Below are 12,750 nucleotides of genomic sequence, written 5' to 3' on the forward strand. Positions count from 1 at the left end.
CAAACAACCATCTGTGTTGTGGAGGCCCAGGATCAGAAATCATGAGAAGCATTCAGCCTTGCTAGGTTGTTATTGTCAAGCTGTTTATCTGAATGGCTGACAGAATAAATGGAAGTTTCTTTTGTGAATGGGAAAAAAGTATTTTAATAGGATAGTTATAAAACACTTGTATTTTGATTTTTTTTTAATTGTATTTTTGTTAAGTTTAGAAATTCAAGAATGTTTTAAATAATTAAGATTTAAGTTTAACTTGAAATGCTGCTCACTCAATGTCTCAAGCTATGATCTGAATGCTCTTTGTTAAAATTAAGTGATCACACACGTACTTGAGGTTATAGTGAGTTATTTTTATTCCTGGTTGGTAAATGTGAACCTTACACATTCTATAAATCCACATCTGATTGATTAAGTCATATCCCTCCTGACTAATCAACCATGAAATTCGTAAACAAAGTTTGAGCAAATGGGTTGAGGAAAGATCACCATCCAGTGAGCATGCCTCTAGACTCAGAATGGGAGGTTCATGACTTCTAGTCTAGCAATGTGTTGTAAGTTCCACCGATTTAGATTGTGTGACGTTTCTCCAACACTATTTTTCTGTTTCATAATAGAAACAAAGTACTAGAAACAAAATAGTCATTTTTTTTCTTTCTATAGTGTAAATAGAGAAAAATGAGTGTCTGTTTCTATTATAGCCCAGTGTTGGGGACCGTTCACAAAGCCAACACCATGTGCCACCAGGACCAGGACTGCTTCCCATGTCTAGCTTTTCCACTCTCTGATTGGATAGCTGTTTGTGCTGAGGCCAGAACATCGTCCAAGCAGAGATAGGTTTCAGGGCCCCATGTGCCCAAATCAAATCTGGCACATTCCAACTAAGGAACTCCATTTTGTTCAACACCTGAGGCTGTTGTCAGGTGCTAAACTCTCTGCAACTTTTAGACTTTTAAGGACTTTTAATGACTGTAAATTACTTCAGAATCAAATGTATCTTCTGTTGTTAGGTGTTTGCTTTTGTTTTGTTTTACCTAATTAGTTCCCCTTTGTTAAGCTTACAATTCTGATAAAGTCCATCCACTATGACAAGATTATGGAGCAGGTAAAGAGGAATACTGCATGTGATCTGCATAAACTGAGGAATAAGTAGATCAAGTAAATCCTAGTTCAGTGGATGAATTTCAAGTGTGAAAGAAAACCTTCATGCCTATGAGGGTGTTTCTGCTACCTGACCTCTCTATCCACTGACATCACGTCAAATCGATTTCCTCTCCCCCTGCAGTGGCAGTTGGCTCACTTCCCTCCCCTTATCAACATGATGATTACACACCCCTGTGACTTCAGCCACCCAGACCCCACCCTAATGCCAGTAAAGAGATTATGGGCAAAATTGATTTGTAGCTTCACACATTTCCCCCTGGTCAGTCAAGCATTTCTTTTTGTCCCTTCCACATGCCCTTCATCAATCTATCCACATTCAATTCAGCCTGTCAAATAACTGCAGCAAAGCAATTAATTATCATTTGAAATGGTGATTCATTCTGTTAGGAATCAAATAGGTTTAACTTGCAAACCGGGGTGTTTAACTAAATCAATAGAAGAAGTAATAAGAGCATCGTTAGTCCCCTCATATCCAGAACACACAAAATGCACAAAATGGAGATTTTTATACAAACGTAGGTCAAGAATTTTTGTCAAAAATCAAACACACCGCAGACTAAGTGCTTCCAACTGCAGACACCCAAGATCCAAAGACCCTCCCACCCCCGAGCACGAATCCCCTGGAGCACCACAGGGACAACAATAGGACATGCAGAACAGAGCTGAGCATCTACAAACTTAAGCTGCATGAAAATATTGCCTTAGCCCATGCACATTCATTTGCTGAAAAACTAGACAGTAACTGTGAATTTGATCATTTCTGGCAGGCTGGGCCCTGGCTTACTTGAGGCTTACTGCGGTGTGCCCCACAGGTGAGCTGTTAGATAATAGATAAGACTCAAAAGATGCTCTGTTTGCATCACTATCTGCTCTTTCACTTGTTGATTTTTAGAAAAGACATATAGCATTTTCTTTTTATATATAAACTCCAGACTTTCACAGTAGTTTCAAAGGATTTTGTTTCTTAATGATGTTTAATTTTGCATGGCTTCATTTATTATAAGTTGTAGCACACTAGAGTTGAGTTGTGTCCTGTCTTTCTATGCTATCAAACAGCAGACAGCATTCTTGTTTTCACAAAATAAGTGAAAACAAGAATGATGTTTTGTTTGTTTGTTTTGTCAAAAACAATATAGGTACATATTCTTCTTGCTATCTCATCGCATTTCTCCTCTTTTATTTATAGGACTCAACATCTAAATGATATAATCTTTACCAGAATTAGTCGAATCTTTCCTCAAATGTAGAAAAAACAGACACACCATATTCCATACATTTTTATAACGAAAGTATAAGATATTTTTAGTAACATACTTACTATAGCAAATGTAGGAAATAATCTACTTAATTAAAGAAGTAGAGCTCCTGGAAATATTTTCATCACAAATTGTTTGCTTTGGCGTTTTAAGGTAAAATATCATCCCAGTGATGCTACTATGCAGCATAAACCTAAATATAAAGACATGATAAAGCTGTGAACATTCATCCCACCAGTCTTTTTCTCAGTGACCGAGCTGCTTTGCTTGTTCAGATTACATAGCTTACACTCCGGCTCAGCATAGTAATCACTTTGTGGGACGGGATGAATCAAACAAACAGCTTCTTCCCACTTCTGTATGCAGACTACTGCAGGGAAAGACCCTCAGTGGAAATACTCAGCAGCACAATAAAACAGCAAACTGCCTGCTCTCAAAGCATGTTCTGCACATGAACTCAGTTTTCATTTGTAGCTTTGAGAGTTTTTGTGAAAGTTTTGAGTGGACGATGTGATGTGATTTGGCCTCATTTAACTTCTTTGGGAAGTGGGGAACAGACAATTACCATTTTTATTTTTGCCTCTCAATAATAAAATGGCATGAATGGGCCAATTTAGAAGATTAAGCAGCATTGGGAACTATTTGAAAATCTGATGCTCCTCTGGTGCCATGTCAAGCTTCTTGCAATAAACCTCAGGGCAAGAGAGTAATGCCTGAAAAATGAGCGCCCTCTACTGTAAGGTTTGGCTATTGTGGCGAAATCTCAAATGAGAGCAGTTGACATTTTTCTTCCTTTGAAATAACTAGGAGCTTGTTTTGCTTTTCATTGCATTTCCTGTTTGTTGCCGGGAGTTAAAGCAATAGTGAAACAAGAGAAATTATACTTATGATACTTATGACAGAATCCTAGATCCTTTAGTGAATGTGTCCATGTTTTGAAATGTAACGTTTAGACTTATTTCAAAGATGGAATTTTCGCAATTAAACTGGCAAAACATGACATAAAAGGGAAAGTCGCAGCCAAATGCTGCTAATCAAATCACCTCTACAAAAGTTGAAGTTTTTGCAGTTTGCTTGTCTGAAGTATGAGTGTCAACAAAATGTCGAAACGGAAAGGCATCAGCAATAACCTTTGGGAAGCAAATGTTGCTGCTCATTGATCTGAAAAAGGTTTTAATTATTGCAAATAATTTCAACTCACACTAAAAAAGACTGACTGAAAACAGCTAAAATAGTCCCTATTGTGAGGAATAAATTTGACTCAAGGTCAGATTGAAAATTGCTCAGAGAAACTGTCAAAAATATAAGTAGCTGAAGTTAAGACTTCAGCGGCCCTCAATTTAAATTTAAATTGTTGAAGTTCATAAAAATATAATTCAAAACATTCCTGGACAAATCTACTTGTATGATTGCCAGCAGAAAGCCTCTTTAAAAAAATGGACATCATGGCTTATGATTACAAAGTTATAAATCACAAGAGTTCTGGAGCAATGCTCTTTGGACCACTGAAGCCAAGGAAAACATATTTAAAACACAGAGAACACATTTTATGAAGAAAACCGCAGGAGAATACGAAATAAAAATAACTCTGTTAAGTTTTGGTCTGGTGCCTCCAAACTTTTAAAACCTCCTGTGTTCTTTATCAAGCTATTTCCACATACCTCCATTCCTTCTGCCCTCAAGACCTTTATTTTTATCATTGTCCTGCCTTGGATTCATGTTTGCATACACAGACAAGCACACAATCGCCAACACATTTAAAGGACTTGCAAAGTTTAAGGTGGAGGCTGGGGTGGGTTTAAAGGAAAGGGGTGTAAGAGTGTACACTTTGTGTTGCATAATTGATGCTCCCTATTGCCTTACGTCCTCGCTGCTGTGCTGGCAGAGCAGCAAACAAAGCTTGCTCATTAACTATTCACTGGATGATTTGAACAGAAAAATGATTCTGGATCCGCAGCACCTCGTAGCCCTGAGGCATCTGATTTCAGAGTTGTTAATAAGACATGTGCTGTCTCCACTGGTCATATTTTAACTTGACAGCAGATCCACCCACGTGTGTTCAGTCAGTGATCAGATGATGACAAACATTCAAATTAAAACTATGATTGTGTCGACACAGACACTGCATGGCAAAAAGCCTGCTGCATGTGTGGACTCTATTGCTTGGGAAAATAAATTATCAATAAGACTAAAGGAATATATCAATATATTGTTTTCATAAACAGGCTATATTGTGAAGCTGGAGAAGCAAAAAAAATATAGCAAAGAATTTAATATGCACTAAACAGAGGTTAAAAAGTTTTTTTTTTTCCAAATCTGGATATGCATTGACAATGACAGACAATTAAAAAATACATTTGTACCAACACAGATATATTGAAACTGAGAACGACTAAAAATTGCTTAGAAGATGAAAAGCTGATTAATGTCTCAAAATGTGTGGCTTCTTCCCTCAGCGTCACTATTGCGACACTCAGAGGTAATCTGTGACAGAAATTTATGTTTTCATCCACCTGCCAGCATCACCATCACGCTTTCTGCATTAAAATAAAAAAAAAAAATCACCCCATAATCTCAGAAAACAGGGCTTTGATGTCTCGAGGTAATGAGAAAATTAAGCAGTGATCCTAACATAACAAGCTGAAAAACCTTACCTCAAATTAATAAGATGTTGAAAGTTTATTTGCAACAAAGAGCTTCAGATCACAGTATTCAGAGATGGATATAATTATATAGTTGCAACAGCAAAGTGAACTGAAAATTTTATTTGGGATCCCCTGAAGAGTTTCCTTTTTATTTCAACCTTTGATTTCTCTTAATTTTGATTATTTTTTACAGCTGAACAATAATTCAAAATTTTGTCACCCAAAAAATTTTAATGTTACAAATTTTAATGTAATTTTTGGATGCAGAAATATCATGTTATAGAAAACCCTGACAACTTGACAGTTGTCCTGTAGCGAGCTAAAGGTTTTATTCCTTACGAAAACAGATGTTCAGAGTTTGTATCATGGAAAGTTGAGTGGAAGGAAAAATATAGCAGAAAAGCCGAACGCATCAGCGATAATAATAGCATTGACAGGCTCGTGAAACCATCCTGAATAAAAACCTCTGGACGGTTAACAAGTCATGGTGGTGGCCAGAGACTCAAGAGCCAGGAATAAAACCTGAGTTACAACTAGGTCAGATCTCCTGTGTAAGCCACTCTTAAACCAGAGCTGTTACAAGAAATCACCTGGGCAGAAATTAACCAAAAGCCTTATTTCAAGACAGAAAGATAAAAAAAGATCTCAAACCTAAACACTGTGAGAAAAAAAACCAGATCAAATCACATAAAACAATGTAATGATCAGAGATATCTGACAATTTGAATCTTGAATTGCAAAATGGAAATTTTAGAAACCTTGGGTAAGTCTAAAATGCCATTACGTTGTTAATTCAACATTTTTCTTGTTGATGTATAGCACACGTTGCTTGTTAAAGACAGAGAACAAATTTTCTCTGCCATTTTCTATCTTTTTCATCAATATTCCACCCCTATAAATCAACTCCCACACATTTATAACAGCAAATGTTTACCATGATATGGTCTTATCATCCATTTGCATCAGACCACAGAGCATTCATTGGGTCAGATTTCCAGCCACACTGGTTGGTCATTTCGCCTTGCCAATTACAAGAATGCTCATAAGGAAGACCATGACGAAGAAAATCCACATGAAGAATCTGTCCATCACCTTAGCAATCTTCTTCCACTCTGCCCCCTTGGCACATGTGGCCCTCTGCTCTCGGAAACAATTAGCAATGTACTCCACGTTGCGGACCAGCTTGGTGTCCACATTAGGAAACCCGCTGCCAAAGCTGCAAAACACACAGGGGCCAAAGGTCACGGTGGGACCCTGAGGTGGAGGCTTTTTGTCTTCAGGACAGCATGGACACTTTTGGTCCTCCAGATGAGCTGGAGGCTTCTGGTCTTCCATGCAGCAGTCGCTCATTGTGATTTTACCGTTGGAGCCTTCATACCTTCCAGGTGCGGATCTGGAGAGATGGCCGCTCTCTTCTCTCGTAATGTGGTGCTGCACTTTCACTCTGTGCTGCTGGTGCTGCTTGGAGGGTTGGGGCCGGGGGTATCTGTGGCGCTGCTGGTCCTCTTGGCTGCCGGGACCCCGGGGTTTTCCATTCGCATGAATGTGAGAGTTAACCTGTGGGTGGCAAAAGTCGTCTTGGAGGTAGTGAGAAGATGAAGAAGAAGAGCCAGAAGCACAGTTCTCGCCCACTTCGTATACAAAGAAGATCTTGGACATGTAGTCAATGATAAGCACTTTGGCCCAGTGTGGGACTGGTTTGGCCTCTACGCCACAGAAGTGAATGTTCATGATGAAAATGGTGAGCGCTGTGGAGGCTGTGACCATGGTCATGGTGGCAATGTAGTACTTCCCTGTGGAACAAGTACAAACATGAACAGAATGATACTTTATTCAGTGTCCACAATAATAAAAATACACTCTCACCTATGAGAGGCACACTTTCTGATGGAGGCATGCTCTCAGCCACCATGAGCTGGAACACGGTGAGAGCCAAGAGAACCGTCACCCCGAGGGAAACCTTCTCCCCAGAGTCTGCAGGCAAGTAGAATCCCAGAGGAGCCAAGAAGGAGATCAGGAAGCATGGCAGGAGGAGGTTAAAGATGTAGAAGGAGGAGCGGCGCTGTAGGAGCACAGTGTAGGTGATGTCTGGGTACGGATCGGAGCAGCAGCCGTACATTATCACGTTCTTCGTGGCCGGCATCCCATGGCATTCCCACTCCACATTTTCCACAAAATCAGAGAGGTCACCGCTATCCATGCCCATAATGATATCCACCTGGAAGTGAAGAGATGGATGACAAAGCAGAAGTGGTGCACTGAAATGTGAAAAAATAAATATCTATAAATATGTCACTACAGAAAATAAATCCCACACAAAATACCCATATTTCTTTACCTGGTTGCCATTGTACGTCCAAGAACCGAAGGTGAGGTTACATTCCTGGCTGTCAAATGGAAAATAAGAGACGTCCACAACACAGGAGCTCTTAGTGATGGCAGGAGCATCCCAAGTTATCTCTCCGTTGTAGCGCAGCCTGACGTTTGTGTCCATTGGTCCTGAGAAATCATCATCAGCTCTGAAGGTAGAAAGAAAAGTTGACTCCCAACAAAATAACTAAAAATGGATGATGCATTTCACGTGTAATTTTGATGATATTTCATCCAAACAGGCCACCAAGAACATTTTCACAATTTTTCTCAGATGGATATCTGGTGTGAACATGTCTTTGCGTTGGACGACGTACTGGCGTACTTGTTATAGAGGACGAGGTCGGGCCGCCAGACCAGACTGCTGGGTATGTGGATGACGTCCAGACCATCGTAGTCTTCTGTGTTCCATCTCAGGTAGGCATCGTGCCACGTCTGCCTAATCCACAGGTAGGCAATCAGCACCTGGTTCCTCTCATCCTTCACACACACAAAGGCACAAAGATGAGAAATGCTATTTAAAAACACTCCCAGTGAAAAAGCACATGGGGAGAGCAAAATATTTAAAGTTAGATATAATATCTGTGTAATAAGTTATATCTAATCTCAGTGGACAGAATCTTCCATTCCGTCCACTTCACATGGAAGTGGATGTTAGAGAACATAAGTGAAAAAACTGTCATTAAGACCAAGGAACACAACAGACAGATCAGAAATAAAGCTGTGGAGAAATATAAAGCAACCTTAGCCTATACAACAATACCACACACTTTGAGCAACTCAAAAAAAAAAAATTCAATCCATTATTCAAAAGTGTAAAGTGCATCTTATAATTGCAAACCAGCTGAGACAAGCTTGTCCCCCTAAACTGACAGACCATGTCTCTAAAAGACTTGAGACTGGGGTGAAGTTTCACCTTCCAGCAGGACAGCGACCCTGAACAGCCAGAGTGGCTTAGATAAGCAGATTCATGTGTTGGAATGGCCCAGTCAAAGTCCACACCTAAATCCAGCTGAGAATGTAGGGAGAGACTTAAAAATCTATGCTCATATTCTCTTTATCCAGTCTGACTCTTGATGTGCAAAGCTGACAGAGAACAAACTTAAAACAGTTCTAGCTATAAATTGCAATAGAGGGGATTTTATTTGCAAAGTGTTGACTCAGCAATGGAGTATCAGAGTTAGAAATATTGTATACAAATTCAATCCATATGTTGCAGATTTTATACTTATAAGAAGCAATGAAAGCTAAGCAAATTTTTGCTTCCACTTCCACAAATTCAAGGGCATTAATACTTTATAGTCTGGGGGCTGTCAGGGCAGGACTTGGATTACATTCCCTGCAGCAGCCTGCTGTAGATTCTGATATGCTTTCTATAATCTATTTTGATTCAAAGAACATCATAATCAAGAATAGAAGTGCCCTAAACATCCTGCAAAAAGACATGAGGCCCTTAATTTCTGTCCTTGATGCTCATCAACACAGCTTGGCAAGAGACACTGAAATGTTCAAGACAACAGAAGTCCAGAGTCATCTATCAATATCAGGTAAAACAGGGCCCATAAGCAAAGAACAGAGAGCCGCATCGAGTAACAAAACACCCTCACTCAGAGTTTTGCACAGCTCTCTTTCATGTGTACTCTGATATAACAAGCCAACAGCAACACACAGCTTGGTAGATAGATTACATTAAGATGGTGCGCAGTCTCTCTAAACGCATCCACATTTCAGCTGGTGATTCACCGAGGTCTGACACGTCACTGAACCTGAACGGGAATCTGAACCAGTTGTGTACAAGTAGACCATGCAGGGAGGTTTTAACAGTTACAGGTCTACCTCTCATTTATTACCATCAGTGGTTAAAGCTTTGCTGCATCAAGGCAGTGACAATAATTCAGGGAAAACTCTCACTCTGGAACACTCAGCACAAATAATCCGTTTTATTTCCATGTGATTCATCTCAGCTCGTTGTGTTTTCTCTGGTTTTAACAAATTAACTTAATCAGAACTATTATGTTTTACAGCAATGTGAGTAATATCCTGGCATTGATATTTTGTCATGCAACTGAAAAACATTCTGCCCAGAATCATCACTTAACACAATCACATTTTGAATGTAAAACTACGTTTGAAGATAAATCATTTGGGATTTTTAAACACTTTACTTGCTTCAGAGTAAAAATGTTTAATATGTTGAACGCTTTAATATGTGCAAAGGCGGGTACAGCAGCCAAAAATTGTACTCACGTAAGAGTAGCACAACTTCAAAATATTTTTATTCAAGTAAAGGAAAAAGTAGCCATCCAAGAAATTAATCAAGTAAGACTAAAAGCATTGGGTAAAAGGGCTGAGTAACTTATAAAAACATCAATCATTTAACATTTAAAAACTACATAATAATCAGATGAACCAAAACATAAAGTTATATGGAAATGTTGGTATTTTACGGGCAAAAAAATAAAAATAACTAAATTACAAAATCAGTTAATTACTATTATTTATTTGGTTAAAAAAATTCCAAATAAATTTTGCTTTATTTGGAATAAAGCAAAACTTATGAAACTTTCCATATAAAACTTATGAAACTTTTAAAAAAAAACTGGACATGTGACCTGAATTTTGGATTGAACAAGCTTGTTCTTCATTCAATTAAGTTACTCACAGAGGGTAAAGTGTCCAGAAATGTGTACTTCAAAATAAAATGTCAAGTAAAAGCAAAACGTGCAGCACAGGGATAAAGCCTGCAATTCATGAACAGAGGCCTCAATCCTTGACTTGGCTGTCAGCACAATAAAAATACCCCTAAAAGTGCATTGTTTTTTTCCCAAAAAGTAACTCAAGTAAATGTGAGTTAATGCAAGTAGTTATCACCCAACTCTGAATATGTGGCATTCTAGTGTACAGCACATTATGAGACGGGCTTGTAACCCAGTACCCACCATGTCTTTGATCTGAGAGAGGGTGATCTGTAAGGTTACGTTGAGCGCTCTGTCTGTGTCCTCCACAGGCCGAAGGGCACTGGAGTAATTCTCCATCAGGTCGTTCAGGAGCTTCTGGGCATAGTGGCCTTGAGCGCAGTAAACCACTGAAGGGACAAAATAAGACGAGGTTCTGGTTTAGATGAGATGATTACAATTGACTTTTTTCCAAGCTGTAGATCATGGGTTGTTATCATTTCATAATGCTGGAAAATGTATTCTTTATTGTTGCCAACTTCTATATTCAAATTGTATTTTCAACAACATATTATTGAAACAAATGGTATAAAGGCAATATGCACCTATTAAACTATACCTACTTGATTATAAAAACTATTCAAAAAATAAAAATAAAATAAGAAAAGCCAAATGTGTAGGAGAAAAACACAATGTTCCCAACTCACCTTCAGGGAGCAGCACATGTCAAACAGATTACCTGGATCATCTTGAACATCTTTAGATATCTCCCAGATCAAAGTTAAGGTAACTAAAGAAGAAATCCAACAGCTTCCTTCCCCTAAAAGGCTTACATGATGCCCGTTCAACCCCAGTTGAACTCAGTTGTAGATAGCAAGGCACCGTTTCATCTGGCCGTCCCTGCAGCTCTCACTGCTTGGCGGGGGAGGCAGCATGTCTGGCTGACGGGGACACGGAAACAAACTCTGGCTATCACATAGCAGCAGCAGAGCGAGGGAAACAGGATGCCCACGAATCATCGCCTCACTACACATACAGAATTTTTTCTCCTTTCAACTATGCTGTACATCCAGCTGGGCCACCGCTCCGCGCATGCAACATTATAAAACCCTGCAAGGAAATAGGGCGAGAAATGTGAAATACGTTACTTTCAAAGTGATGTCATTTGGTATAATTGTTTTCCAGGGGCTTCACCATAAGGCTATTCCAATTTAGACCTCAAATTTAACGGATTGTTTTAAGAATCATTTGCAGCAGCACTTCTTTCTGAGGCCATCATAAATGTCATATATGGCTGAAACGGACGTATGTCAGGGATCACTGCCCTGTTGGGAACACCCAATCTTCAAGTTTTACCAGCATTGATGTTGATTTGAGCAGACGCTAAAGTCTTTAGAGGTAGCGTTTCTTCTTTATAGTTCCATCTGCGCGGTATGAATGTATATATACTTGAGCCTGTAGGCATCATTTGGATCCTGTAGTCACTGGAAAGAATCCACAATAAATTTAAAAATAGAGTAAAAAAACAAAGAAAATCATTCTCGCCTAAAACAACAAACAGAAAAGATCATTTACAATGAATTAAATGTAGCAATGATCAGTGTATATAAAATTCTAGATAGATTTTTCATGGACAGAATGAATTCAAGAGGTAAAAGTTGCAATGAAGTAACTTCAAATTTTAGCAATATTGAGCCTTAAAGCTAAATTTTGTGAACTCATGAGATGCTTACATCTAGTATGCAACAGAAGAAACCGCCTGGGGGTGGATGAATTTTGCAGAGCAGTAAAATTAAATCCAAACATCTCATCACTTTGTAGTGTGGTATTTGGTGCAAGCAAGGTGAAAAATTTTCATTTAACTTGCAGGATTTGTGGATGGTATTAAACACAAGTTGGTATTAAACAAGTCATCTGTTGTACCTACTTTGTTTCCAATAAAATAAAGGCAAAAACCTGAAAACTGAATACAGCTCACAAACGTTCTTCTTGAAGTTCTTAAAAAGGATACAGTACATGAGCAGAATGCAAAAGCAATTTTATGACTCCACACAATTTATGATATGCTTAGCCACTGGATGTTTTTTTTAAAACTGAGTGGTTTGCACCATTTTTGCTGCAAAGTAAACCCCTGCAGGTTGAATCCCTGAGTTAATGCAGTGCATCAGCCTTGTTTTTTTATTCAAATGCATGCAGAAGCAATTAAATGTATAAAGCAAGGTTGCCTTGAGCATAAATAAATCCTCTGTTTATCAACAGTTATGGTTAACCTTTAAGGAAATGCATATATTAGAGCCAAGAATAGGTTCTCATATACTTTAAATATCTTCACATTAAACAAATCAATGACTTTCAAGATATGGAGGTTCACCTTCTAGAATGAATAGGATCTAATGCAGTCCAAATTCCAAATCTGAATCCAAAGATTTGCGGCAAGACTTGAAAATTGTATAGATGTGCCTGAGTTTGAGCCATTTTGCAAAGTTTCGCAAAACAATCGAGAAATATCCCAAAAGACTTTTTTTCTGTAGCTGCAGCAAGTAGTCATTCTACACAGTAATGACTCGGGAGGCTAAATATACACAATGTTTGAGGTTTAAATATTTTTGCACAGCAATGTATAACCAGACAACAAATAGTATTTTT

At 38.6% G+C, this 12,750-nt stretch overlaps 1 protein-coding gene across 1 annotated transcript; it reads right to left on the reverse strand.

Moving 5' to 3' along the window:
* Positions 1 to 4,672: 4,672 nt before the first annotated feature.
* Positions 4,673 to 12,659, reverse strand: LOC116714540 (neuronal acetylcholine receptor subunit alpha-9-II). The gene is given in 7 exon segments (XM_032555171.1): positions 4,673 to 6,852; positions 6,926 to 7,277; positions 7,398 to 7,578; positions 7,755 to 7,909; positions 10,369 to 10,514; positions 10,812 to 10,827; positions 10,829 to 12,659. Coding segments are annotated over 7 exon segments (1,665 nt in total). The 5' UTR covers positions 10,862 to 12,659; the 3' UTR covers positions 4,673 to 6,070.
* Between the last annotated feature and the right edge of the window lie 91 nt (positions 12,660 to 12,750).

The sequence above is a fragment of the Xiphophorus hellerii genome, chromosome 23, assembly GCF_003331165.1.
Source record: "Xiphophorus hellerii strain 12219 chromosome 23, Xiphophorus_hellerii-4.1, whole genome shotgun sequence".
Classification (NCBI taxonomy): Eukaryota; Metazoa; Chordata; class Actinopteri; order Cyprinodontiformes; family Poeciliidae; genus Xiphophorus; species Xiphophorus hellerii.